At 62.0% G+C, this 26,703-nt stretch overlaps 5 protein-coding genes across 8 annotated transcripts in view; 2 read left to right on the top strand and 3 right to left on the bottom strand.

Annotated features, from left to right (window-relative positions):
- OAZ1 (ornithine decarboxylase antizyme 1) overlaps positions 1-558 on the bottom strand; it is a 3,105-nt gene extending 2,547 nt beyond the window's left edge. The window contains exon 1 of the mRNA XM_034657425.1: positions 207-558. Coding sequence (XP_034513316.1) covers positions 207-523 — 317 coding nt within the window. The 5' untranslated portion in view covers positions 524-558. The remainder of the gene's footprint in view (positions 1-206) is intronic.
- Positions 559-6,396: 5,838 nt separating this feature from the next.
- JSRP1 (junctional sarcoplasmic reticulum protein 1) lies at positions 6,397-11,370 on the top strand. Its single transcript, XM_034660006.1, has 8 exons — positions 6,397-6,401; positions 7,216-7,430; positions 8,391-8,552; positions 8,960-8,997; positions 9,157-9,277; positions 9,636-9,812; positions 10,560-10,648; positions 10,760-11,370. The coding sequence occupies exons 1-8, from the start codon at positions 6,397-6,399 to the stop codon at positions 11,156-11,158; spliced, it is 1,206 nt and encodes a 401-aa protein (XP_034515897.1). The 3' UTR covers positions 11,159-11,370.
- A 76-nt stretch (positions 11,371-11,446) lies between these two features.
- Positions 11,447-14,775, bottom strand: AMH (anti-Mullerian hormone). Its single transcript, XM_034657421.1, is given in 6 exon segments — positions 11,447-12,093; positions 12,096-12,234; positions 12,329-12,497; positions 12,579-12,687; positions 13,078-13,220; positions 13,763-14,775. Coding segments are annotated over 6 exon segments (1,557 nt in total). The 5' UTR covers positions 14,196-14,775; the 3' UTR covers positions 11,447-11,529.
- A 160-nt stretch (positions 14,776-14,935) lies between these two features.
- Positions 14,936-26,159, bottom strand: SF3A2 (splicing factor 3a subunit 2). Of its 4 annotated transcripts, none has more exons than XM_002925911.4 (9): positions 26,011-26,159; positions 20,902-21,066; positions 19,592-19,663; positions 18,509-18,555; positions 17,932-18,041; positions 16,745-16,794; positions 16,526-16,666; positions 15,979-16,047; positions 14,936-15,865 (listed from the first exon to the last, which is right to left on the bottom strand). In XM_002925911.4, the coding sequence occupies exons 2-9, from the start codon at positions 21,025-21,027 to the stop codon at positions 15,065-15,067; spliced, it is 1,416 nt and encodes a 471-aa protein (XP_002925957.2). In that variant the 5' UTR covers positions 21,028-21,066; positions 26,011-26,159; the 3' UTR covers positions 14,936-15,064. The 4 variants fall into 4 exon arrangements, with proteins under 4 accessions (XP_002925957.2, XP_034513313.1, XP_019662176.2 ...); XM_034657422.1 differs by having other exon boundaries at positions 25,912-26,047; XM_019806617.2 differs by lacking the exon at positions 26,011-26,159 and adding an exon at positions 25,576-25,820.
- Positions 26,160-26,272: 113 nt separating this feature from the next.
- The window catches only part of PLEKHJ1 (pleckstrin homology domain containing J1), a 3,484-nt gene continuing 3,053 nt past the window's right edge, over positions 26,273-26,703 (top strand). The window contains exon 1 of the mRNA XM_034657427.1: positions 26,273-26,687. Coding sequence (XP_034513318.1) covers positions 26,586-26,687 — 102 coding nt within the window. The 5' untranslated portion in view covers positions 26,273-26,585. The remainder of the gene's footprint in view (positions 26,688-26,703) is intronic.

The following is a 26,703-nucleotide window of genomic DNA, read 5'->3' as shown; positions in this document are numbered from 1 at the left end:
GGCGCCCACCCGCCCCCCGCCGGGCCCCGGGGACCCCGAAGCGCCGCCGGAGCGGGTGGCTGCCCGCCCCGCCCCCGGCGCGATTGTGGCCTCGACAAAGGGGCGCATCTCGCGCTCCCGGGACCTCCGTGGCGCCCCGCGGCCGGCTCCCCGCGAGCCTACGCGGCGGCGCTTCTGGAAGCTTCGGGCGGGGGCGGGGCGCTCACCTCTCGCTGCTGCGGCCTCCGCGGCTGTGCAGGCTGAGGAGCGGCATGGTGCGGGTGGCGTGGACGGTGGTGCTGGGTTTATCCCCCTCCTTCTCTCTGGCGAAGCAGTGGCTGTTGAGGATCCGCTGCAGGGAGGATTTCACCATCCGGCCGCTGGGGTCCGAAACCAGAAAACCTCCGCTGCGCTTCTCCGCGACGCCGCCGCTGCTCGCCGTTCGCAAAATGGCGCCGCCGCCGCCGCCCGCCTTTATAGGCGCCGCGCCCGGGCCACGCCCCCACACCGCCTGGAACGCGGCCGCGCGAGGGGGCGGGGCCATGGAGCCCCCTAGAATTCCAGGCGCGCCCGCCCCTCTCGCCGTCTGATTGGCGGACGGTCAGGGGTGGGGCGGGGCCAACANGCCTCCGCGGCTGTGCAGGCTGAGGAGCGGCATGGTGCGGGTGGCGTGGACGGTGGTGCTGGGTTTATCCCCCTCCTTCTCTCTGGCGAAGCAGTGGCTGTTGAGGATCCGCTGCAGGGAGGATTTCACCATCCGGCCGCTGGGGTCCGAAACCAGAAAACCTCCGCTGCGCTTCTCCGCGACGCCGCCGCTGCTCGCCGTTCGCAAAATGGCGCCGCCGCCGCCGCCCGCCTTTATAGGCGCCGCGCCCGGGCCACGCCCCCACGCCGCCTGGAACGCGGCCGCGCGAGGGGGCGGGGCCATGGAGCCCCCTAGAATTGCAGGCGCGCCCGCCCCTCTCGCCGTCTGATTGGCGGACGGTCAGGGGTGGGGCGGGGCCAACGCAGGTCCCACCCCGTCCATCGCCGGCGTCTCTCTGCGGGCGCGCGGGAGGCGGGGCGCCGTGGCGTCGAGAACGCGGCGCGCGCGCCCCGCCCCCATCAGCGAGGCCTGGGGTCCCGGGCGGGGGTCTTTGCTCTCCCCGGGTTTTCCGGGGGCTGGCGGCGGCGGCGTCTCCGCGGTGGCCGTTGTCGCCCTCGCTGGGGTCCCTGCCCCCAGTGGGGCCCCCTCTCCCGCGAAGCTCGGGGAGACAGAGGTCCCCGTATTCGCGGGCAGAGGTCCCAGAGCCCCCACCCCACGGGGCGGAATTCCTTTCCGTGATAACTTCGGAAGCGTCGGTCTGGCGGTGGTTTTCTGGGTTCGGTCTTGCACGTTTCTGAACAGCCGCAGTGAAACAGAGAACCTTCCATGCTGAAGATACTCGGATTTAGTGAAATCGTGCGTGTCGCGTCCGAGGTTAGCCAACGACCCTCCGGCTCGCAGAGAAACTCAGACCCTTCCCGGAGGAACGCAGACCCCTCCCCGGTGAATGCAGACTCTTCCCAGGTCAATGCAGACCCCTCCCCGGTGAACGCAGACCCCTCCCCGGGTCAGTGCAGACCCCTCCCCGGTGAACGCAGACCCCTCCCAGGTCAACGCAGACCCTCCTGGGTGAGCGCGGACCCCTCCCGGGAGAACGCGACCTGTCCAGGCAGGAGTCCCGCTCCAGAACTTGAAGGTGGGAGCGTTGCCGGTGACCCAATGGTCCGCTGACCTTGCAGGTCCTGCTTCCTTTGGTGGTTTCACTTTCAGGCACAAGTAAAGGCTCGGGAGAGTGGGGTACAACAGAAGCAAGTCCGGTATGTTTCTTTGTCTTAAAAATCATGCCTCTCGTTTTTATCTCATTTTTATTTCAATCTACTGTGTCCGTTTGGATTAGAGACACAAACTTTCCCCAAAGAGACTTTGAATGATTGCAAAACCCACAGGAGCTTTCTCTCCAAAGCACACCCGCTGAATCCCCGGGTGTCTCTCAGCTCCCTTCCAGGGGGAATGCGGTGTTCATTACTCTACAATACTTCCAAGCGGAAACGTCCTATTTACAGCTTCCGCACATGCATTATGAAAACTCCGCAAAAACTCTAAGAATTGCTTGTGTTGGGCCAACCAAGGAATTTTCCCGGGAAAGAATCTTTAATCCGTGACTTTGTTTAGAATTGCAGCCCGTGGTGAAAATTAAAAGCAAGTGGATTCCTCGTTAACTTTCCAGGTGTTTTCCGTCGTTGCGCAGAGGCTCACGCTTTCACCGAAGGCTCCTTCCAGCCCACCCACCCTGGGGCGCTGCACCGCTGTCCTCACTGTTTGTAGGATTAGTGTCTTCCGTATGATGTAGGCCCTGTCTTGAGGCTGGAAGAGCCTCTGAGTTTTGAAATCTGGTTTTGCTTTTTTTGGTTTTTGGTTTTGTTTTTTTTGGGGGGGGGGGTTGCCTCTTGTGGCTCTCCAGGGTTTTGCACAGACGAGTGATTTTGGGCCGAGAGTCCAGAATCCAGACCTGCCATGGGTCACTGGGTCATATGGTGTTTACCCGTCATGCCTCAGACCAGAAAGTGACAGAGGTCACGCCCGACCCTCAGCGCTGGTGGGTGCGAGACTGTCTCTGGCCTGGTCCGGTGAGATCTCCACCCGAACGGCTCACCTGAGGGGGCAGAGTCTGCACAATGAAGTGTAGCCCTCGTCAGCCCACAGGGAACCGCCCGGAGCCTCGAGGGACCCAGGACTCGGGTGGGAAGGGTCCCTTCTTCCTTGACAGGTCTTGTGCTGTTGCTGGCCAAAGCACTCTTTGGATTTAAAATCATTGTGGGTGGAAAAGCGGAAAATGGAGCCTCCTGGTAAAGAGCGAGTCGCAGCAGCTCGCGACGCAGCAGAGGTTGGAGAGAAAAGGGGCGCGTGTGGCGTCGGGGAGGGCAGGGCATCCGAGGCAGGGAGAGTCGCCGCGGGAGGGGCAGGGCATCTGAGGCAGGGAGAGTCGCCGCGGGAGGGGCAGAGCATCCGAGGCAGGGAGAGTCGCCGCGGGAGGGGCAGGGCATCTGAGGGTCACGGCACGGGGCAGGGATGTGGGAGCAGTGTCCCCTGTCCTCCCAGGGAGGGTGGGCTCTGGGTCGGGGGATGGCTCCCTCTGCTTGCTGTCAGGGAGGTGGGGGCAGCTGGCTCGAGGAGCTTTTTCACCAGCGTCACTGGCTGTGGGGGCAGAGGGGGGACCAGGGTGCCTGCCACCACCAGGACTGGAAACACCGAGGCCAGGTCAAAATGTCTTTCTAGATTTCATCTGCACGAAGAGGCTTGCTCGCTGCTGGATCCTGGTTACCACACACGGTGTTCAGGTACTCAGGCCGCAGTGGATTCCCACTGTGCACGCTCAGGCCGGTCATGTCTGGGGGCCATCCTGGCACATCTCTGGTCCCCAGCACTCGGTGCCAGGAGCTGCCCCTGTCGTGACAACCACAGATGTCCCAAGACACCGCCCCGGGTTCCGCAAATATGTTCTCCTTTCTCCATCTGCTCTGGGTGCACCTGTAAGTGCTGAGTCTGTGAGGAAGGGCACCTCCACTCTCAGAGGACCTCAGGCGGTGGGGGGGGTGCGGAGGAAGGCTCCGGATCAGGTGCTCGAGGCAGGCTGTCCTGGCTGGGCTTGCTGGGGACCAAGAGAGAAATCAGACTGCTAGGATGGGCCTTACTGGGAACAGGAGTCTGTGAGAGGCGAGGGACCCCCTAGACTGAAGGGTAGGAAAGAGGGGTATCGGGGAGGGCTTCTTGGAGGTGGTGAGAGCTGAGCTGCAGATCCAGGACAGCAGAGGATGTGGTGCGAGCATGTCAAGGAGGGAGAGAGCCTCTGTCTCATGTCCAGGTGAAATCGGCATGGCAATGTTAGGTATCTGGGGGTGCCAGGGAAGCTGGGGGCCTCGGACTTTTCAAGAGGATTTGTATAGTTGGCTGAATAACAGCCCCCAAAACATCCCTGTCCTAGCTCCAGAATGTGTGGATGTGTCACCTCACGTGGTGAAAGGAACTTTGAAGTGGGAGCAAGTCAAGGCCCCGAGGTGGGGGTGACCCTGGGTTCCTGGGGGGCCTGGCACCCTCACAAGGTCCTCACGAGAGGGAGGCAGAGGGTGGGAGGCCCAGAGACGGCAGACCCCGCGCTGCTGGCAGTGAGGATGGAGGGGGCGCCGTGGGCCAGGAAGAGGCAGGAGCCGTGTCTCCCTGGGGTGTTAGGACTTCTGAGCCCAGAACTGTCAGAGAATCAGTCCCTGTGGTTTTAAGCCACTAAATTTGCGGCGATCATCACAGTGGCCCCGGGGAGCTCCCACGTGGAGCGAGGCCGACTTCCAGCTTCTGGGTCAGTGACAGCCGGTGACATGGGAGTTTCAGCCAAACGCATGGATCTCTAGTTCTCGCTGAAGCGTTTCAATGTCTACATCTGACTTTAAAATAAAATGTGGACAGTTAGACGGGTGGTGGGGCCGCAGACACGCAGCCGGAGCCGGACAGAGCGATAGCGGGAACCATCACCCGCGGGACCGAGGTGGGAAGTGTGTGGTGTGTGTCTGCTGGAAAAGCTCCTCAACCGTTTGGAAATTTTCGTAATAAAATGCTAAAAACTAAAACCAGAAGAAGCTCAAAGCTCCTCTTACCATGTCTGGCCTGGCCCGTTCTCCAATCCCTGCTCCCGGGAACAGAAAGGCAGACGGCCTTTGGAGCGTGGACCGAGCAGCAGGAAAACAGGCAAGAGTTGTGGCAGGTGTCTGCCCGCCCGCGCGTCGGGGCCAAGGAAGGCCCTGCCGGCTGCAGTCCGGCCTCCGATCCACGCACACGTCTGCGGCCGAGAGATAAAGCGCGGGCCGGCAGACCACGCGGGTGGCATTGGGACAACTTCGCAGACACGCGCTGAGAGCCCCCGAGGGGATGGATGACCCAGACGTGAGCAGGGCTTATCTCAAACCCTGCGAACCCAAACCGTTCCTCTTATCTCCTTCGTAGTTTCCATCTTCATGCTCCTCCATACACCCGGTGTGACAAATGTTTCCGCAGAGGGTTCGTGATAGAGGGAAAACGGTCGCAGGCGGGGTCTGAACATGAAGACGTGGCTGTTCTGTACCTGGCACCACGCGGCCCCCTCCTCTGTGTTCACCAGGTCACCCGTTGTTCGTGTAGATTTTCTGTTGCTAAATACGGGACCCACGGGGCGCCCGGCGGGCTCAGTCCGAGGAGTCCCGACTCTCCAACCTCGGGGTTGTGAGTTTGAGCCCCATGTTGGGCGTGGAAATGACTTAAAAAAAAATAAAGCCGAGAGCAATGGCGTTCACTGAGGACACAAAATATATAGGAGCATATTTCTTACCAGACTGTTTTCTTTTGTGTATATTTTTAATATCTGTGTTTATACCATATGTGTATATGTGAAATACTCGGCATTACATACATTCTGATACACTTATGTATTTATAAACACATAATTTGCTGTGTCTAATTTCATGGTATTTATCTATCTACCTTATTCAATGTATTATATCTCTATGATAATAATTAACATATAATATGATTTATTGTAAATAATATATTTATTTTATATGTCTGTATCTTTATCTGGAACTCCTAACATTTTGTAACAGGTTTGATCTGATAGAATTCATATACTATGCAATACTCTCATATTTCAAAAATGTTATTTACTTTTTAGAGGGGGGAGGGGGAGAGGGAGAGAGAGAATCTTAAGCAGGCTCCAGCCCAGCACAGAGCCCGACACGGGACTTGATCTCACGACCCTGAGATCATGACCTGAGCTGAAACCAAGAATCGGATGCTTAACCAAACGCACCACCCAGGTGCCCCTGGAATTCCTTCTGATGTAACCTTGGGTTATCTTCCCACATTCTAATATTAAAAACCACCTTTTCTTACCGGTGACTAGTCTGGGTTGTAAAGTATATTTCCTAAAGCCAGTGTCAAGAACAAAAGAATTGAAAGGAGAGATTCAAACAGGTATCTGCACACCTGTGCTCACAACAACACGATTCACGGCGGCCGGAACGTAGAAACACCCCAAGTGTCTGTCCACGGATGAAGGACGAACACAGTGCGGTCTGTCCACACGCTGGAACACGACCCAGCCCTCGAACGGAAGGGACCCTGACACCTGCCACAATGTGGACGGACCCCGAGGACACCGGGCTCAGCGAGAGGAGCCAGACCCAGAAGGACACATCCCGCAGGACCCCACTCTCAGGGGGTCCCCAGAGGAGTCCCATCCACACAGACAGAGAGGAGCTGGTGGGAGCCAGGGCTGGGGCAGGGGCTGGGGAGTCCGTGCTCCCTGGGGACAGAGTCTCCGTGTGGGGAGATGGAACATTCTGGAGACAGAGGGTGGCGGTGCCTGCACGATGGGGTGAGTGTGCTTCATGCCCGGGGCTGTGAACCTGGAGACGGTTAAAGTGATAGATTTCATGTTATGTGTATTTACCACACTAAAAAAAATAATGAAAAAAAAATCCATGATGAACATTTTATAAAGACAGGATCTGACACTGGACGTGACCAAGTCACTTCCTCTCCCCCCACCAATCCCAGCCCTGTCGGATGGGAAGGAACAGATACAGCGTGTCCCCCACTAACGGGAACATCCCTCAACCGCACACAGGAGCGAGGTGCCCACCCGCGCTGCCCCGGGGACAGACCCCAGCCCACGACGCTCAGGGAGGGAACCGGACACAGAAGGCCCCACGGCGTGGGAGTCCACGTGTGTGACACGTCCAGAGCAGGCTCCTCCATGGATGGGAAGGGGGCTCGCGGGGGCTGGGAGCTGGGGGAGGGGGGTGAACGGGGAGGAGGTTGTCCTCGGGGTGACAGAATATTCTGGAGCTGCCCGTGGTTATGGAGTGGCTGTTGAATTCGGATCCTAGATCAGGAAACAGGCTTCTCCGCAGGTACTCTGTGCCAGCCAGCCCGCGGAGGCCTCCGTCTCACCCTGGTCCCATGGGCCATCCCCGGCTGCTCCGGGATCGGGGACACAGTTGGCTTCGCCGCGGCAGAGCCCGGCTCAGACTTCCTGCTTCACAGGCCTGCTGATGATTCGAGAGAGAAAGCAAGGTGACCCTTTGTGGGCTCCCTCACCTCCAGGACCTGCTTCCCTGAGGCTCAGAGCCAGAAAGCAACGTTCCCCAGGCCACGGTGGCCAGCCAGGCAGTGGCTCTGTGCTGAAGTGGGGGTGGGGTCCCCCTCTGGTCAAGGCCCAGTCCTGCTGCAAGGGTGGGGCTGCGCCAGCCCCAGCCCCCGGTGGCCCTCCTCCCCTCCCGCCACCGCAGCCTGCAGAGCGGATTGGCCCACGCTGCAGCCTGCAGCCACCTGTTGCTGTCTGTCTTGGGGCCACCCTCCCTGGGCTCCATCTGTCCAGCGGGCTCACCGTGGCGGCCGTGGAGTAAGTAGGGCAGGGGGCGGCCTGGGCAGAGGAGGGGGTCCCTTGGGTCCGGGGAGGGCATCTCTGAGGTCCATGGGGGTCCCCAACTGTTGTGGGTGCCCCCTACTTACCTAAGGGTGCCTGCCCGCGGCCCGTTTTGGGCCCCTCGCACAGCGCCCTGCTCCAGCCCCGGGGAAGGGTCACTCTTCTGACCAGAGGTGTTAGAACACACCCACGCTGGCAGCCGGGGGCACGAGGACCCCAGAAGCACGGCTGTGGGACGCCGGCAGAGCCGGGTTCGAGCCCGAGCTGCCTACCAGCTCTGGTGGAGGGCTCTCTCTGGAGATTCAGTTTCCTCATGTGCCCTGTGAGAGCAGAGGCCGTGGGAGGAGGCGGGGGCCCCAGCGTTGGCATCAGGAAGCCCCCCGGACCCCCCCGCCCCTGCCTGTAGTGGCCGGTCCTGCTTGCTTAGCCTGAGCTTCTAGACCGAGGGGCTGGGGCTTGCGTGCCAGGAACGGCCAGCAAGGACGGTGCAGAGACCCCGCGTGGGCAAAAGCCTGAGGGGCCAGGTGGCTCCTAGGCCTGTTCCTCTGGCCTCCGACCCTGGATAAAAATAGTGCCTGGTCTCAGAGAACATGAGCCGACCCTGGGGCCAAGGGTTCTGGTCTGGGCTCTCTTCACTCATCTGCGTGTGACTTCAGGTGGGTCCCAGCCCTCTCTGGGCCCCAGCGGCCTCTGTGTGCTCAGGGAGGGGTCCCAGGGCAGGGAGGGGGCCTGGGCGGCCAGCAGCTGGGCCACGCCCGCCCGAGTATGAATCTGCCCCGTGAGGGAGGTTCCAGGCAGAAGGACCAGCAGGGGCTGAGCTGAGAGGCACCGGGCCACTTCATTCATGTACAAGGGGTGCCCTCAGGTCAGGCCCAGGCCCACAGCAGGGGCTCAGCAAACGCAAGACGCCTCTGACGCAAGACACCTCCTCTCTAGCCCTCCCCCTGCCCAAGCCCGGACGGAGGGGCTCAGACGTCTCCATGACAACAAGGGCCTTGCAGGAACTGGACGGAGGCCTGGGCAGCCGCCAAGCAGGCAAGGACCTCTCCACACTGGCTGACCCCTGCCCCAACCAGCCCCAGGAGGACAGGGCTCAAGGTACCCACAGGGGAGCCGGCAGGACAGAGCCCCCTCCCCTGTCCTGCTGTTGAGCCAGGGGGCTGACCGACCGGCAGAGACCAGGACTGAGACTCCCACGTTGGACTGGCTCAAACTATGCTCCCTGTTTCTCGCCTCTGTGTCCATCAGTCCCTGGTGGGATCTCTAAGGAGCCCCAGAGGCATAGGTCCTAGGCCCTGCAGGTCAGGATTCAAATCCCAGCTTCCCAGCCAAGTGCTGTGCCTTTGGGCAGGGCCGCCTCTGAGCCTGTTTGCTTTCTAATCTGTAAAATGGGAGTGATCCCCCACCCCTGGCCTGGCAAAGCCCAGCAGAGCCCAGCTGAGGGTGGGATGGGCCTGGGGGAGGGGCGTCTCATGACCTTGACTCTCCCTCCTTTCCTCCAACAGCGATGCCCAGGCTGGCCGACTCTAGCAGCTGGCCCCATGTGAGTAGCTGGGGCCCTGGAGTTTCCGCCAGGGATGCCCCTGGAGTCAGGGACACGCTGGCCAAGGGGGTGGCTTTCTACACCCCATGGGAAGGGTCTGGGTTCTCTTGGAGGGAAGAGGGGAAGGAAACACCCTGGGCCATTCATGACTTCTCATAGGTTTCTCAAGCTGAGGGCAGCCCCACAGGCAGTGTGGATGCCAGGCCCAAGAAGACAGAAAAGGAGCCCGTGGCCAAAGTGGCCCCAGGACCTGGGAAAGAAAGGCTGAAAGCAGGAGCAAGTAGGTTTGCAGAAGGCAGGGATGAGGTGGGGGAGTGGGTATGGCCCAGCAAAGGGGGGCAGGCCCTGGGCTGGGTCCTCGGATCTGGGGGGAGGGGAACAGGGTGCAGTGGGGCTGCTGGCTGAGTTCTGTCCCCACGTCACCAGCAGTAACAGGGCTGGAAGCCTCCTCTCGTTCATGGCAGCAAAAGCGAAGGTGCTACTAGGCTTCAGTTAATTACCTTCTGGAGTATTCTCCGCATTCCAGGGAAGCTCTGAGGCACGCAGGGCTTAATTCCTGGGCCCAGGGCCTGGCACTGCAGAGCCAGGTAGGGCAGAGCCCCTTGGGGCCGCGCCCAGCCCAGCCCTTGCTCCCGCAGTGCCCCGGAGCCCCGCGCGCAGGAAGGTGCAGGCCTCACCGCCCCCGCAGCGGCCGCCGCCACCCCCAGTCCCCGCCCCGAGCGAGGAGCTGCCCTGGGGAGACCTGTCACTCAACAAGTGCCTCCTGCTGGCCTCACTGGTGGCGCTGCTGGGCTCGGCCTTCCAGCTGTGCCGCGGTGAGCCTGGGCCGCCCTCCCAGGGCAGCTTGTGTGCCCCCTGAGGGGTGGGTCTGTGCGTCTCCCCTCCGGGAATGGGTCTTATATCCCTGCCCCCCCCCGCTGGCCCCNGGCCTTCCAGCTGTGCCGCGGTGAGCCTGGGCCGCCCTCCCAGGGCAGCTTGTGTGCCCCCTGAGGGGTGGGTCTGTGCGTCTCCCCTCCGGGAATGGGTCTTATATCCCTGCCCCCCCCCGGCCCGCTTCTCCCTGGTATGGACTCTGGGAGGAGTCCTCGGTCCCCCCAGTGCCCCACCATGTGCACCCCCATTCAGCCACTGACCTTGTGCGCCTCCAGGGTGGGGCCTGGGCCCTCCCTCTGAGCGGGCTTTGGGGAAGGGCGCCTCTGCCCCTTCCCCAACCGTGGACCTTCTGGGGGGGGGGCCCTTCCTCTCCCAGATTAGATCTTGGAGCACCTCTCCTCTGTGCACAGGTCCTCACCCCTCATGGGCCTTGCCCCCCAGGACTGGCCCCAGGAGCCCCCTTTGGGTAGTATGCGACGGGGAGCTCCGGCATCCCGTGGAGAAACACTGCCAGCCCTTTGCAACTGGAATGAGGGAGATTTGGGGGGAAGGGGGCGCCTTGGCAGTGGAGGCCAGGGGCCTCCGCTTCTGAGGGCTCGGAGGGAGGGGAGAGGGAACTCTAGCGGGGAAGGCTGGTATGGCGCGTGTGGTCTGCGCCTGGGCCTGGGCTGACTCCCCTCCCCTCCAAGATGCTGTGGCTGGGGAGGCAGATGCCCCTGCCCCTGTCCCTGAGCCATGGGTACCGCCAAGCTCGGCCCCGGAGCCAGCACTCGCCCCGGTAAGCGCTTCCATTAGGGGACCACGGGCGGTGGGCGAAGGGGCCGGGGCCCCGCGCAGGGGACGTGTGCGCTGACCCCACCATGTCACCCCACCCGCGTTGCTGCTGCAGCTGAAGCCCAGGGCCTGGGCGCCCCCACCGGGACCGCCGGCGCCACAGCGGGAGGAGGCCGAGGAGGCCGAGAAGGCTGTTGGGGAAAAGCACGCGCCCAAGGAGCCTCCGCGGGAGAGGCCTCGGAAGGAGAGGCCGCCGAAGGAGGAGAGGCTGCAGAAGGAGAAGCGGCGGAAGGAGGAGCGGCCTCGGAAGCCGGAGAAGCCGCGGGCCGCCAGGGAGCCCCGAGGAGCCCTACCCCGGGGCTGGGAGGTGCGCGAAGGGGGCCATCCGCACCGGGCGCAGGACTCCCGAGACCCGGGACGCAGAAAGAGGCAGGCCTGGGACTCCCCGCGGCGCGCCGACGCCGACCGGCCTCCGGGCCGCCAGAAGCACCGGGCGGGCAAGGGGCGGGACTGAGCCGGGCCGGGGTCCTGGGACACAATCCTGGGACACCCCCCCCGGGGGGGGGGGCCCGCGGTTCAGCCAAATAAATTGAATGCTGAGCCCAGGGTCGCCTGCTCCGTTGAGCCTCCACGCCGGAAGCTGCCGGGCCTCAATGGCGGACGTGGAAGCTCCAGGCGTGGAGGTGGCGTGGGGACAGGAGTCGAGGCAGTGGCGCCATCGGGGATGACCCTGCCCCACCCCCAGGGGACAGCCGGCCAGGAGGAGGCCCCCGCCTGTCCCCACACGCACGTACACATCGGCTAGTGCTTGCTGGGCTTTATTGGGGCGATGATTGGGGTCCGAATAAATACGGGCGGGGACGCCACTTGCGGCGCGGCGCGGGGTCACCGGCAGCCGCACTCGGTGGCCACCATGTTGGGCACGTGGTGCGCGCGGATGCGCTCCTCCGACAGGCTGATGAGGAGCTTGCCGGCGTAGGCCGTGGGCACGCAGCACGGGGCTCGCGCCAGGGCGGCGCCGCGGGCCTGCATCTTGAGCAGCAGCACCGCGTGGTTGCCGTAGCGCGGGTTGCGGTCGGACTGCGGCCAGCCGCACGCGCCCTGGCAGTTGTTGGCCTGGTACGTCTCGGGGATGAGCACGGAGCGCTCGGCGCGCAGGTCGACGCTCAGCTCGCGCAGAGCGAGCAGGCGCTCCAGCAGCGGCGTGGCGGCCGGGGGCAGCCCCGGGAGCTCGCGGAGCTCGGCAGCCGCGGCCGGCAGCTCGGTGGCCACGCGATGCCCTAGGCCCTCAGCCCAGGGCGCGGACTCGGGGCCCTGCAGTGGCGCCGGGTCCCCGGCCGCTGCCGTGGAGGGTGGCAGCAGCAGCAGCAGCGGCTCCTCCCCGTCGAGCAGGCGCTCCTGTGTCGCGGGGTCGGACAGGTTGACGAGGCCCTGCGGGAAGCCGGCCAGCCCGCGCCCGGGTCCAGGGCCAGGCGCGGCGGCGAGGCTTCGGCTGGGGGCCCCCGCAGGGCGCGCACCAGGCGCGTGAGCGTCTCCAGAAAGGGGTCTGCGCTGGGCGGTGGCTCCTTGGGCTCCTGCTCCTGGGAGGGCCTGCAAGGAGGAGTTGGGAGGTATGAGCAGGTACAAGGTTCTTCCTCTACTGCCTCCCCGCCCCCCCGCCCCCCGAACCTGGGCGCGCGCACACCTGGGTGGTGGGAAGGGCACTTGGTCCAGGAGGCCATGTGCGGGCATTGGTGTGGGCCCAGGCGGTGGCAGCAGGAGCAGGGCCGGGGTCATCCGTGTAAAGCAGCGGGGGTCGTGGCCGAACAGCAGCTCCTGCAGCTGGGGGGTGCTCAGGGGTGCACCCGCGTGGCCTGGCGGGACCCGGGGGTGGCTTAGTGTTTGGGGGCCAAGGGCAGCGTGCCCTTGCCAGGTCCGCTTCTTTGGGAGCCTACCGTCTCCTCGGGGTTGCAGGGTCAGGGTGACCCCAGGGCTGTGCCAGGCCCCCGCTGGGTGGTCCACGGCCAGCACCAGGTAGCGTGTGTCCCGGGACCAGCAAAGGTTCTGTGGAGATGGGGGCTCAGCCGAACTGGGTGGGGTGAGAATGCCAGCCCTGCTCTGCCCGCAGCCTAACCAGGACGCTTGGGACCTTGTTCAGTTTTAAAACCCCATTCCTGGGGTGCCTGGGAGGCTCAGTCGGTTGGGTGTCTGCCTTCAGCTCAGGTCACGATCCGGCAGTCCTGGGATAGAGCCCTGCCCCTTCGTCGGCCTCTCTGCTCAGCAGGGAGCCTGCTTCTCCCTCTCCCTCTGCACCCCTCTCCCCCAGCTCTCTCTCAAATATAAAATCTTAAAAAAAAAAACAAACACAAAACACCCCACCACCCCCACTCCCCCTCCTCCTCTGGGCAAGGGCCCCTGGAGGCCCGGGAACAGGCCCATTCAGTGCCCTGGTACCTGGGTGCCTGGCAGCCCAGTCCCTGTGACAGTGACCTCAGGGCCAGGCCCGGGGTACAGCACCAGCAGCGCCAGCTCTAGGGGACTGGCTCCTCCAGGTGGGGGGTCCTGGAACTTCAGTGAGAATGTTGGCTCCCAGGTCACTGTGGCCAGGACAGACAGGGAGGGGACACCTGAGCCACTGAAGCCCAAGCCCCTCCCCAAAGCCCATCTTGCATTCTGGCAGGGTGAACCCCCCACCCCAACTGGGAGCCTTGGAGACCTGGCGGGAGAGGTCTGACACCAGTCGTTCGACGGGGTGGGTGGCGAGGCTGCCACAGGTCACCCCTGACTCCCTGGGGTCTCTGTCTAGGGCTCTTTGTTGGGGGAAGCCCATTCCCCCAGTGGGTCTGAGGCCAGTGGCTCCCGGGGACAGGCCCGCTCGCACAGCACGGATGCCCGGTGCGCGGGGGAGGCCTCCCTCGGCTGGACCTTTGGGTGGACTGGCCCCACTCCCTTGGGCTCCTTCCCCAGAAGTGCGGGAGTGGGTGGGTTTGGGAGCCAAGCTTTGGGGCATCGAGGAGGCCGGGGAGGGGTCTGCAGCTGGGGCCCTGGCAGCGCCCCGTCTTGAGAGTGTGGCCATCTCTCTTCTCAGGGGACTGGAGCTAGACCCCCAGCCCAGCTCATGGCGTGGCCCCCCACCTACCTTCCTGCAGGTGCAGCACCGCCAGCCGCCGCCCCCCGGGCTCCCCCAGCCACGCCTGCAGCTGCCGCAGACGGAGCAGGCCGGGCTGCCCTGCGCTGGCGGTGCAGACCCCGAGGGCGGCCAGGTCGCGGGGGCCCCAGCGCGCCTGCTGCACAACCTCGAGGAAGGCGTGCTCATAGCCTCTCAGGGCCCCTGCCACCCGAAGTGGGGTGCTGCTCCTGTTGCCAGTCTGGTCCAGGGTCACCAGGCACAAGGGGTCTTGTGGGCTGCCTGGCGGCCAGTCCCAGTCTTGGTGGAAAATGAGCCCCCCAGTGCCTGGTTCTCCGGGCGAGGCTGGGGCGCTGGAGCCCTCTCCTCCGGGGGCCCCGGGTCCCAGCAGGGGCCCCATCGCCAGCAGTACCAGGGCCGGCGGCCAGAGCAGCAGAGCCCACATCCTGGCTGCCGGGAGGGCTGGGCGGCTCTGGCTTATATGGGAGAGCCCAGGCTATTTGTGCAGGACAGCAGCCCCTATCTCCTCCTGGGATGTGACCTTGGGGACCAGTGCCTGGCGCCCCACCATGGCCCGGGACAGGCTGGGAAGCTTGCTCTCAAAGCCCCTTCTGTTCCGGCCTCACTGCCTATCTTCCTACCCATGATAGAAGGTGCAGCCTGTGACCAACTTGTCAAAGGCCTGTCCTTGAAGAGGTCTTCCCCCCTGGAGACGGGAGCGGGAACAGGAGCAGGGAGTGTCACCCCAGACTATCAACAGCTCTGGGATCATGGCGGGGGTGGGGGGGCACAGGCCTGGACCAGGGCAGAGGGCAGATGCCCCAGAGAACCTGGCACCGGGCTCTGATGGGGACCCCGTGTCTTGGTGTTCAGACCGCTGGGGGTGGGGTGGGACCAGGCAGTCCCCCAACTCAGCTGGGGCTCCCCGAATGCTCCCCTGCACTGTCCCCGAGAGCGAGCAGCCGCAGCTCTGCCCTCCTCATGAAGGAGATCCCAGACCCACTGCTGGCTGGCTGGGCCTGTCCTCACCCACCAGCCTCCTGTAGGGCACGGGGACACCGACGCCCCACCCGAGCAGCCCCTGGGTTCATTGGGGGGGCACTGCAGGTGTTCGTCAACAGCGAGTGGGTGCCCCCACACCTCTGCCCCATCGCCCCCCAGCCACCAACACAGCAGCTCAGCCCAGGCGTTGGGGAGGCGTTTAATGAGCACTGGGGACACAACACAGCCCCGTACAAACACACCAAACTCAGGTCTGAAGGGAAACATACAAGAAAACACAACAGCAAACTTGCCTAGAGAAGGGACCGCTTTTCAGTTGGCTGGGGGAGGAGGCGGAATGTTCCCAGGACCTTCGGAGGGCAGTGGGGGCCTCAGCATCGGGGGCATGGGAGTTGGGGGATGCACCCCAGGATTTGAGGGGTGAACTACAGGAGGCTGGGGGTGGACCCCAGGAGCTGGAGGATGGACCCCAGGAGCCGATGGGTGAACCCCAGGAGGTGGGGGGTGGACCCCAGGAGGCTGGGGATGGATCCCCGGGGCCGGTGGATGGACCCCAGGAGCTGCTGGGTGGACCCCCGGGGCCTGGGGGTGAACCGCAGGAGCTGGAGGGTGCACCCCCGGGGCCTGGGGGTGAACCGCGGGAGCTGGGGGATGTACCCCTGGGGCCTGGGGGTGAACCCCAGCAGATGGGGGAGGATGGACGCCCGGGGCAGGGGGGTGGACCCCTGGGGCTGGAGGGTGGACACCCGGAGCTGGTGGGTGGACCCCAGATGTTGGTGGGTGGACCACTGGTGCTGGGGGGTGAACCCCGGGAGCTGGGGGATGGACCCCTGGTGCTGGGGGGTGGACCCCTGGTGCTGGGGGGTGGACCCCAGGAGCTGGTGGGGGCAGCTGGGGAGGGCCTGGTGGCCCTGAGGGTGCAGGCCCACTGGGCGGCATGGGTGGCAGAGGCAGGCCTCCTGGAGGTGGTGGGGGCAAAGCCTCCGGCAGAGGTGGCCGGGGGGGCAAACCATTCATCAGGGGGGGTGGGGGTCTCTTCACCCCAGGAGGCCCAGCAGGGAGGCTTGGTGGGGCTGGTGGCTTCTCCATCTTGAAGTGGAACTGCAGGAAAAACTGGAGAGAAATACAAGAGGCTGAGTGGGGCCTTTAGGGCCCTGGGGGAAGGGACGGGCCAGCTAAGGCACCCATCGAAGGCCCCAGAACTGCCTGCAGCCAGACCGACCTACCTGCTTGGTTTCCCGATTCCAGTGAGTCCAAAACTTGCCTTCAGCCTTATCGATCTCCCTGCTTGGCACCTGTGTGGGGAGGGGGGCAGACGGGGGCCTTTAGGACCACCATGGCCCTCACATACGGGCAGGAAGCTCAATGGAGTGCAAGGTGCCAGCATCCCAGGCAGGTGACTGCCCTTTGGCCCAGCAAAGACCCAGCAGGGGGACACCATTCAGTTCTGGGGTAACAGACAAGCCCCGCTCCTTAGCAAGCCTGCCCCCTGGCGGAAGCTGTGATTTGTGCTCTCATCCGTGCGGGCCCAGGACGAGACGGAGACGGAGGAGCAGGACAAGGCTACGGGATCCCTGAACAGCCTGGCCACGAGGGCCTCTTACGGCGGCTAAGGGCACCCGACCTCAGGACGCCCAGCCCCCAACCCTCAAGTCCTTTCCCAGCCTTCCAGAGGCAAGGACCCACTGATGGGACGCCTGTGGAGCAGGCCGGAGGGCCCGCAACTGGCCGCTCAGCACAGCGTGGTGCATCTGGGGACCCCGTGGGTGCTACCTTGAAGGCGATGGTCTCGTAGGGCTCGGCAGCCATCAGCAGGTACTGCCAGCGCCGGTCCGGAGGCTCGATCCTCTGCTCGTAGGCAGACATGAAGCGGTGACGGGGCATGATGCCCTCGGCGATCTCAGGGTAGTCAATCTGCAGGGACACAGCCAGTGGCAGCGCTGCCTTTCGAAGGACCCCGCCCTCACGGTCGGGCGCCAGACCCCAGCTTACCTGGAAGAGGAGGCTCTGCTGGCCCATCTCCGTGTCCCTCTGCTTGGTCACTGCAACACATGAGGGTCTCTAGTTCAGGCCAACTTGTCCTCCCCGAGGCTAAGGGCCATGGGTGTGGCTAATGCCGCCCACAAATGGGAGGGCGGGACCCCAGAGGACCTGAACTCAGGTGGCTGCCACCCAGGGCCAGGAGGGTCCCTGCCTGAGATTACAGGTAGGGGCGCAGGCAGGAGTGGGCACTGTTGCCCTCACCTGGAGGCCCGGGGCCGCACCGAGCAGGAGCTCCAGACTGGGCACGCTGTGTACGTGAGGCAAGGGAAGTCTGTACCCCGGTGCCTGGGAGGGTGCCCTTCGCACGAGAGGTCTGCTGCCAAGCCTCCAGAGGCTGTGCCCCCACTTCCAGGCTGCTCTCCATACAGCTCCGAGGCTTGCCTCACTCCCCCTTAAGCCCTCAAGCGTCCCCCTGCTTTACTCAGGAGACACCAGATGCCCGATTACAGCCAAGAGACTTTTGGTAGCCTCCCCACAAGGATCCTGTCATCCCAGCCCTAGCTTATGACGCAGACCTGGCCCGGGGCCTTTGCACTGCTGTGTCCTGCCTGAATGCCAGTCACCGACATGGTCTCTCTACTTTTATTTAGCACATCTGTCTGATAGCTTTTTCTTCCTTTCTAACTCCAGGAACACAGTTCTCTACATTCTAACTGAGCCACTTAACCAACTTTCTGGCAGGTGATCCAGGAACCCTCCTCTCTGCCCAGTGGTTCCACTGAGAAAGTGGTTTCTTAACGGACCCTCCCCCTCCTCCTTGCCAAGGTCAAAGGAAAAGGAATCACGGGCCCCTCCCCCATGGCCACTCATCCTCACAAGGACTGTAAACCATCACTAGCTCCCCAAACACCGGGATAAGGCACAAGGGGTGCAAGGGAAGCCCTGACACCGTGATTTGGTGGTTTGGGGAAGTTCACAGGAAAGGTGGGGCCCAGGGCCACTAGTGGACCAGGTTGGGGGGCCCATCCCCGCCTGATCCCTCTGATGGACCAGCAGGAGAGGCATGGGCGAGGGAGGGCCCCTGCTTCAAAGGCCAGAGAATAGCAGACTCCATGGGGCTCAAGGACAGGGGCTGGGGGTCGGGGGCAAAGGGCTCATTCAGGCTCAGGACAGACCACACTCCCAGACAGAACCACCTTTGTAGCCAGGGCGGCCAATCTTCACAAACTTCTTCACCTCCACCTTGACCTTTTCTGGCGCCGGCTGGGCGGGGGCCTCCTTGGCCTCCTTGGCGGCTCGCCGGGCCCTGCAGGCGGGATGGATACGGCGCTGTGGCCCCTCCACACAGGCCGCCAAGGCCACAGGCCCAGGTGCTGGGAGTTGTCCAACCCCCACACAGACCTTGGAGTTTGTCTGAGAGGCCAGGGGTATGGAGGGGGTGGCTAGGGGTCCTGGAGTTTGCATGAAGTGGGGAGGAGACAGGCTCAGGACACCCCTCTCTTCTTGTCATGTTTCCCACTGTCCCTTACTAGGGAGTCTTCTGTGAACCCTAACCTTTTTCCTCTCGTGTCCCAGAAGCCTCACGCTCAAGCAAGATCAGTTAGCTTAACTGCCGCGGAAAGAGCACCTCCCACCTCCCCTGGCGTCCACCCTCTACTCAGCCCCAAGGCACGCACGGCTGGGCTGGCTCGAGACCACCTCACCCCGACGGATGCAAGTGACGCCTTGTCTACCTCGGAGGCCTGGGCACTGGAAGGGGCCCGAGGTACTCACAAGTTGGTCTGATGCTTCTTCCCTTGCGTATGTGCCAGGTAGCTCCCCTGCAGTGGGAAAAGCACACAGACGACTCAAGACAAGGTGGTGGGGGCGGGCCGAGGCGGAACCAGCCCGTCCACTAGGCCGCCGGGGGATAAACAAGCCCCAGCGGGTTTACACAAAGTGTAAATGAAACGCACACACAGCCTAAGAGAAAGTCTTAGTGGTTACGGTGTGTGGGACACGACACGTCTCACTGCCTGCCATGGCAGGGAGCTTAGCGGACCTGGCTGGACGGTGGAGACCACTTGGCACCAGCCAGTGGACCCACAAGTGAACGTGCCCTGTGACCCTGTGCGTCCGTTCTGACCACAGCCCAAGGGACCTCTCCCCAGAGAGCAAGATAAACTTTACGTTTTTCTGGGCCAGCAGAGGGACACTGGGCCACATCTGGGGATGTCTGTGGTCGTCATGACTAGGGGACGCTGCTCAGCAGCCCCCGGAGAATGGCTCGGCTCTGATGCCAGCAGTGCTAAGGGGACAGAGCCTGACGTACGAGACCGGCGAACTCAGCACCACTTGTGCACAAACCGAAAAACCACCAGGCCTTTGACAGCGTTGAAAAGGACAAACAAAATCTCTTTGTTACTGAATCAGGACCACACGGGCGCTCATTAGACCATCGCTGGGACGATCTTAGGCTTGTTGAAAGAAATAACCTACAGCCACATCAACAAGGTCTCAAAACCTGGACCTAGAACGTCTGGGCGCGCCTGCCCCACGCCTGCAGGCATGCGTTCACGTGGGATTGCACTGACGGTGTTCAAGAGAAGCGGGCTGGAGGGAGCCCTGCACACCCACGGCGGCGGCGGCAGGCTCTGGGGCGCAGGCAGGCTCTGGGGTACAGGCTGGTAAGCGAGCAGACCTGAACCCCGCCGCCCCCGGCCATATTCTGAACGACGTCCCAGAATTAACAGGGAGAGCGCGATGGCACAGGGATGGGAACGGCGAGCCCTGCCGGAGCAGGGGAAGGGCGGGCGGCATCTGCACCGGGCCGGTGGTGGCGGAGCAGCAGAGCCCTGCCCGGTGCGGAGAACACACCTCGTTGTTGTGCAGGGTCAGACACAGCTTGCATTCGTAGGAGCCCAGATGGTTCTTCATGAAGTACGGGTCCTGTGCAGGGAGACACAACCCGTTAGCCGCAGCCACACCCCGTGGTCCCTGCCCACCGTGAGGAGCCAAGGCCCTCTCGTCATCTAAGCAGCACAGCCCTCCCTCAAAGGGCAGAGAGGACCGCTGCTTTCCTCCTGGGCAGCTGTTCCGAGGACGCAAGGCTGGGGCGGCCCAAGGCCCTGCAGGGCCTGCTGACGGACCCAGGCCACCTGGCAGGGGTGGGGGCCAACAATGCTGGTTGCTGGCTCCACTTCTGAAGCAGTTCCGGGCCTAGACGGCAGCAAAGCCAAAACAGCACTGCTGGGCGCCCACCTCCCGGGCCGGGACAGGGATCTGTTACCAACCACGCCGGCACGCCAAACACCAGCGCACAAGCCAGGTGCTGGAAGAACAGCAGCGAACGGGCTATAACAAAGGCCCACGGAGGTCCCTGTCTCTGCGTGTGGGGCTCTCAGGCCAGACAGGTGACTTTCCATAAACAAAGGCCACAGGGTAAGCGCTTCCGACCCCAAGCATAGAGCACACCAGCTGGGGTTCAAACCCTAACTGCACTGCCTGGTGGCCAAGCCATCTTTGGCAATAACAGTCCTACCTTGTTTCCTTGAGAGAAAGGTAACAGAACTAATCTCAGAGATGAGGGCTCAACACATGTCAGGGGTTCAAAGTCTAAGCAGAACCACACACTGACCGCTGGGGGTCCCGCCCAGGGCGACTCTACCCCCAGGCAACACTGAGTGATGTCTGGGCACATCTGTGGTCCTCACAACTGGGATGCTCCTGGCACTGAGTGGCTGAGAGCCAGAGACGCTGCCCAGAATGTTCTGGCCCCAAACGTCTGAAGTGCCAACAGTGAGACTGGTCTACCAACAGCTGCATAGACCCAAATGAAATGTTGCCCTCTGCTGCTTACAGCTAAGGTATCAACTCACATGGTGCTGTCATGGCCCTCGCCACTGATAATTCTCTACATCTCTGGTAAATCCAACAAAACCAAAAACTTTGTGCAACAAAAGGCCTCTTTGAACAGCAGGTGGTCTCTGGAGTAGACAGCAGGAGCTGCTCTGAATCAAGTTCCCTCGATTACAGACCAGGACCCCAAGGCCAAGGGAGCTGGGCAGCACGGCCAAGAGCACCAGGTGCAGGGTATACTGAACTCGGCTCTGTGGACAGAAGGGAGAGGAAGGGGCCGTGAGATGGGAGGGACTGCCTGTCCACCTGCAGCCCAGGGTTCAACCAACCTTGTTGATGTCGATGGTCTCCAGGGCCAGCTGCCGGAGGCGCTCCCTGCGGTCTCGGTTGCTCTCCGAGGAGGAGGCCACGCCTCCACTCCCGGTCTTACCCCCGGGGCGATGCTGGAAGTCCATGGTGAGGGCGTTGGGGCTTTACCAGACTGGTAGAGGGACCTGCAGGGCCAAAGGGGAAGCTGTGAGAGCACAGGACACCGCCTGGCCGACAGGGCAGGCGAAGACCCCCTTTCTCAGCCTCCTCTTCCTTGCCTATCTTCCAGGAGACTAAGGGCCCATGGTGGCCCAAGGACACACAAACCAGGAATAAGGATGAACAAGGACAAGTGGGGCGTCTATGAATGACTGTGGGGGAGAACTGGAAAGAAAGCCACTGCAGCCCAAGAAGTGTAAAAGCTCACAGACCCAAAACAGCAACGGGGAAGAGGCGACCCAGTTCTCTCACCAACAAGTCTCACCTCCTTCAGGAAGCTTTCCTGGACTGCCTAAGTACACAGTGTGCACTCCTCTGAATTCTTTCTGCTTGTCTACACTCCATTCTCCCAAGCTAAATTCCACTCTGTGACCCAGCTGTAAGTCTGCTGAAGGCAAGAAAGACGTCTATCCATCCATCTACCTACCTGCATCTTTTGCCTAATACACAAGAGATTCAAGACCTCTCTGTGGCCAAGGAAGGCTCCCTGAACCCTAAATAGCCTTGTTCCATTACCTACTACTGTGCTTCCCATGTGCTCAGCCCCAACCTCCATGCGCCTCCCTCCGGCCTCTGTACACCCTCCTCTTGACTTGGTCAGTGTCAGCCCCAGGCCCCTGGCTTAAACCCACCGTATCTTCTCTCTGTAGAGATGAGTTCACAGGAATGGGGCCCAGGAGTGAATATGACCCCACAAAGACGTCCCCATTCTAATCCTTGAAACCCAAGAATATGGAACCATAAATGGCAAAAAGGACCTTGCAGGGGCAGGCAAGTCAAGACCCCCCAAGGTGGGGGTGAGCCTGGGTTCCCGGGGGGCCCAGTGTCCTCACGAGGTCCTCACGAGAGGGAGGCAGAGGGAGGGAGTCCCAGAGACGGGCAGAGGTGAGGATGGAGGTGCTGGCGGTGAAGATGGAGGAGGCGCCGTGGGCCAGGGATCTGGCGCCTCCAGAAGCAGGAAAAGGCAGAAGCCAGGTCTTACTGGGGTCCCAGGGGAACACAACTCTCCATTTTATACTTAGAAAAAAAAATGATTTAATGATCTACTTATTTTAAAGAAAAAGAAAGAAGAAGCGAAGGGATGGGGTTGGGGGTGGAATCTCAAGCAGACTCCGCACTGAGTGCAAACCCCGATGCAGGGCTCGATCTCACAACCCTGAGAACACGACCTGAGCTGAAATCAAGAGTCGAACACTTAGCTGACTGAGCCAACCAGGCGCCCCCGTTTTATACTTCTGACCTCCAGAAATGCACGGTAATAACCCTGTACCATTTAAACCATTGACTTTGTGGTGTTTGGCCACAGCGGCCACAGGAGAGGAACACATTGGGTGCAGCCCCGCTCTGCATGGACCTGCAGCATGACTGGGAGTCGCCCCTGACTCTAGGAATCTAGACCCCTCTCTGGCCCCGTTCTTATTCCCTTGACGAGCATACAAAGACCTCACACCCGGGAACCAGGAAAGCGACCTCCCAGATGGGGGCTGAACCAGGAACTTGTACCTGTCGCAGGGTCTGACTTTTTATTACCCAAGTCCACCCACAGCTGCCAAGCCTGAGAGACCAACACCATCAACTGTGGCAAGCGCTCTGTGAAAGAGAACGTTTCATCTTGACGAAAGGAGACTACACTACCCGGACAGCCCCGACCAGGAACACCGGGGCGCCACCTGCGCCTTCTTCCGCGAGACCCGGGAGAACTGCACCCCAACACGCACGGAGGCCTGCGGCCGTAGTCTGCTTAGAGCACTGTGCTTCCCGATGGCAGACCTGGCCACAGGCTCCTCAGGGAGGCCGAGCACTGCCTGCGCCTGCTGGTGAGGCACCTGACTTGCCCTGCAGGAGACTCGAGGTTTCTGGGTGAAGTGACAGAATCTCCCACGGGGGAGGGGGAGGGACACTCCCGGCCCTCTGGCCTCCCCGGGCAGCACGGATCCGCAGCAGGGGTCAGGGGCATGGGAGGTCTCTTTCCCACAGCTCCTGAGTGACTTACAGGCCTCCGTGGAAAGATAACACCCACTTCTCAAGGCTGTTACAGGAGGGCGTTTACCTGAACAACAAAAACTGGGTGCTTTTGAGGGTGGGAGTGTGCTCTGATCAAGTCAGCAGTCAACCAACGGGTGGATGAAGGCCTGCTCAGCGTCACTAGAGAAACCACGGTGGGATGCCACCTCACTCAGATCAGGGCGGCTGCTCCCGAAAAGAAAACAAAGGCAGCGTGTGCTCCCCAGTTCGGCTGGGGCTCAGGGGGGACCTGCATGCTCCCTGTGAAGCAGGCACTGACAGCTCCAGGGGCCAGGACAGAGATGTGCCCTCACTTCCTGTCACATGTTGTACCGGTGACACCTCCAGGACACCCCACAGTGATGCGGCAGAGGTAAAAGCTACAAGAGCGACTCAGAAGGCAAAGATGTTGACAAAGCCAAGAGTTCCCACCAGTTTGGTGAGGAGCCCAGTTCCTTCTTAAACAGCGGGACAAGCCCCTCGAATGCTGGTGGCAGCCTGGAGACAGGCACCAGGGGCGTCACAAAAAGGGCCCACGGGGGCGCCTGGGTGGCACAGCGGTTAAGCCTCTGCCTTCGGCTCAGGGCGTGATCCCGGCATTGTGGGATCGAGCCCCACATCAGGCTCCTCTGCTATGAGCCTGCTTCTTCCTCTCCCACTCCCCCTGCTTGTGTTCCCTCTCTTGCTAGCTGTCTCTATCTCTGTCAAATAAATAAATAAATCTTAAAAAAAAAAAAAAGGGCCCACGGACAGAGTGATGGGCTCAGGGAGACTGAACTCAAATGCTGAACTGGTCACCAAGTCAGAGGGATACGAGTAAGCACCAGAGACCCAAACTGCCAGTTACTCGTAGCCCACTGCACACAACATCCCTGTCCCCCCAGGAGGGCCCAGGGGCCCTGACCAGCTGCTTGGCAGGCTGCAGTTTTACTCTCATGAGAACCGGAATGGAGGGCCACTCCACTTACAGGGGCAGGGACAGTGGGAGAGAGTTGGAGTGGGGGAGCAGAATGACAGCGAGGCTGAAAGAGGGAATTCCATCAAAACCTGCCCTTCCCCCACACCTTGCCCAGAAGGTCCAGCTGGAGGCCCACGGCCCAGCCCAGGGGCACAGCAAGAGCGCCAGAGACGGTATTCTCAGACCCTGACAGCTGGGGTCCCCCACGCCCCAAAGAAAACACCAGTGTCTTCCCAGGGTCGCTGGGCAGTGAGGCTAAGTGAGAAGCTGGGAATTCAAACACACACAGAGGCGAAGAATTCCACATACCAACCCCCTCCCCCCCAGTGACATTAGTGTCCTCCTTAAACACCAGGCAAATTATGACACCACAAAAGCAGAACAGCACACCCAAAGTGAACAAGGTGAGTTAAAACCAGAACAAAAAAACCTCCGTGAAGTAAAGATAGAACGATCCAAACAAAAAGCTGAATTTGAGAGCTTGGAGGTCCAAGTTAAATCTTTCAGAAAGGAGAACAGGGGCGCCTGGGTGGCACAGCGGTTAAGCGTCTGCCTTTGGCTCAGGGCGTGATTCCGGCGTTGTGGGATCGAGCCCCACATCAGGCTCCTCTGCTGTGAGNCCTCCGTGAAGTAAAGACAGAACGATCCAAACAAAAAGCTGAATTTGAGAGCTTGGAGGTCCAAGTTAAATCTTTCAGAAAGGAGAACAAAAAGGGAAAAAATAAAAGGCAGCACAAAACCTAGGTGAAATTTCAGAGCAAGTATCATCNGGATAAAGTCTTTAAAAAAAAAAAAAAAAAGAAAGGAGAACAAAAAGGGAAAAAATAAAAGGCAGCACAAAACCTAGGTGAAATTTCAGAGCAAGTATCATCACAGAAATATGACAGCATTCCCAAAGGGCAATAACCCAGGGCTGAGAGAATCTTTTTGCTCCCATAGAAACATGCAAAAAGCCTGTCAATAAAGACAATCAGAAAGCTTACCGTACCCAAAAAACCTTTAGTTTCTAGCAAAGAAAGAAAAAGACCAGGGAAAAAAAGGCGGGAAACCAGGAGAGAACCTGGCTTTTTGGAAGAGCACTGAACAAGCGGTGAGCAACCCTCTCCCGGTTTCAAGATGGATTCTTTACCCTAACTTCTGGTCGTGCCAGGGCTCAAACTCAGTCAATCGATGTCTTCAAAAGCCACCCCGGGATGCATCCCGAGACGACCAGGGAAACGGAACACACGGCCAGACTGAGAACAGAAGCGGACTCGGGGGACACGCACATAAAGTTCTAGACAACTGCTTGGATGCCCTGCGAGCAACCAGTGCAGACGGGGGCAGGTGTGCCGGCCTCTGAGGGGGCGTTTCTGTGGCGGTGGTAGGGGTGGAGGGGGAGAGGACGAGGAAGCCATGAGTTTGTTTAAAGCCACGGAGAAATACAATGGGTAAGAGGGTAAGATGTTGGGAGCTTCGAGGGAGAAAATCACTACCGGGCCAAGAAAACCAGGCTAATAGGAAAAACGAAGACCTTAGCTTCGGGGCACAGAAGCGCAGCGGAAGAACAGCGCACGCGCGAACTCCGACGGTGTCGCTAACACCGGCGCAGACCCCGCCGGGGACAAGCCAGGGCCAGCTCTGAGAACAGAGGGGAGGAGGGAGCGGGGCGAAGCACCCCGGCCCGGGCCTCCCCCACCCCGTCCTCGGGCGGCCCACAGCCAGGGACCCGCGCGCCGCGACCCCGACCCGACCCCTCCGGCCGCCGGCCAGACTTCCGAGGAGGCGGGACTCGCCCGGCCCGCCCGGAGCACGGCCCAGGAGCTGGGGCCCGTGGGCGCCGCGAATCCAAAAGCCGCCCCGTCCTCACCCCGCGCCCCCCGCCGCAGGCGCCCGTCGCCCACGTCCGCTGCGGTTCGGGGCCGCCAGGGCCCCGGGACCGCCGCCCTCAGCACGCGCCTCTCCTCACCCCGCGCAGCTCCTCACTCCGCGCCCGCCACGAATACGTTATGCGCACGCGCTTCGGGCGCTAGGGAAGCACTTCCGGGGGCCAAAGGGGGGGGCGGGGAACGGCCTCCCGTGTGCGCATGCCCGCTCTGCCCCGCGAGGTGGACCAAAAGCTCCCGAGGCGCGAGGATAGGGGGCGGGGCTGAAAATAAGGGCCGACACTTGAAGTGCGCGTGCGCACCAGGCTCTCAACGCCTAACTCGCGCGGGGTCAGTTCCCCCCGGAGGCCCAGCTTTCACTCGTCGGTAAAGGGCGCCACCGATCGTGAGGGTACCTTACTCTGTTCCCACCCCGATCCAGCTTATTGCACGATTATCTATAACGACCGTCTGTGTCGTCTTGTATCGCGTGCGCCCCACGCGGGCTTCGCTTATCGCCGCGCGCCGGCCGTCCACGGGATGTGTGGCTCGGGGGCGCGCAGGCGCAGTGGCTGCGGCGGTGCTTCCGGGACGGCGCTGTGGGACTTTTTTGGCGCGATTGGGGACGGCGGCCGGGAGGGCGCGGTCAGCCCTTCGCGTTTGGGGTCCTGGCAGCGCCATGCGCTACAACGAGAAGGAGCTGCAGGCGTTGTCCCGGCAGCCGGCTGAGCTGGCGGCCGAGCTGGGCATGCGGGGCCCCAAGAAAGGCAGCGGTGAGCGGGCCGGGGGGGGCGGCG

Source organism: Ailuropoda melanoleuca, chromosome 4, assembly GCF_002007445.2.
Source record: "Ailuropoda melanoleuca isolate Jingjing chromosome 4, ASM200744v2, whole genome shotgun sequence".
Lineage (NCBI taxonomy): Eukaryota > Metazoa > Chordata > Mammalia > Carnivora > Ursidae > Ailuropoda > Ailuropoda melanoleuca.
Note: the sequence above shows the minus strand (reverse complement) of the source record. Positions and strands in the feature narration are given on the sequence as shown.

Excerpts from the sequence above, each read along its gene's own strand:
- JSRP1 (XM_034660006.1), top strand. Across the intron at positions 9,278-9,635 it reads AAGGCTGAAAGCAGGAGCAA|TGCCCCGGAGCCCCGCGCGC; the intron begins GTAGGTTTGCAG and ends TTGCTCCCGCAG. Across the intron at positions 10,649-10,759 it reads CGGAGCCAGCACTCGCCCCG|CTGAAGCCCAGGGCCTGGGC; the intron begins GTAAGCGCTTCC and ends TTGCTGCTGCAG.
- SF3A2 (XM_002925911.4), bottom strand. The coding sequence starts at position 21,027 with ATGGACTTCCAGCATCGCCCCGGGGGTAAGACCGGGAGTGGAGGCGTG. Across the intron at positions 19,664-20,901 it reads AGACCATCGACATCAACAAG|GACCCGTACTTCATGAAGAA; the intron begins GTTGGTTGAACC and ends CTCCCTGCACAG. Across the intron at positions 15,866-15,978 it reads GGAATCGGGAAACCAAGCAG|TTTTTCCTGCAGTTCCACTT; the intron begins GTAGGTCGGTCT and ends ATTTCTCTCCAG.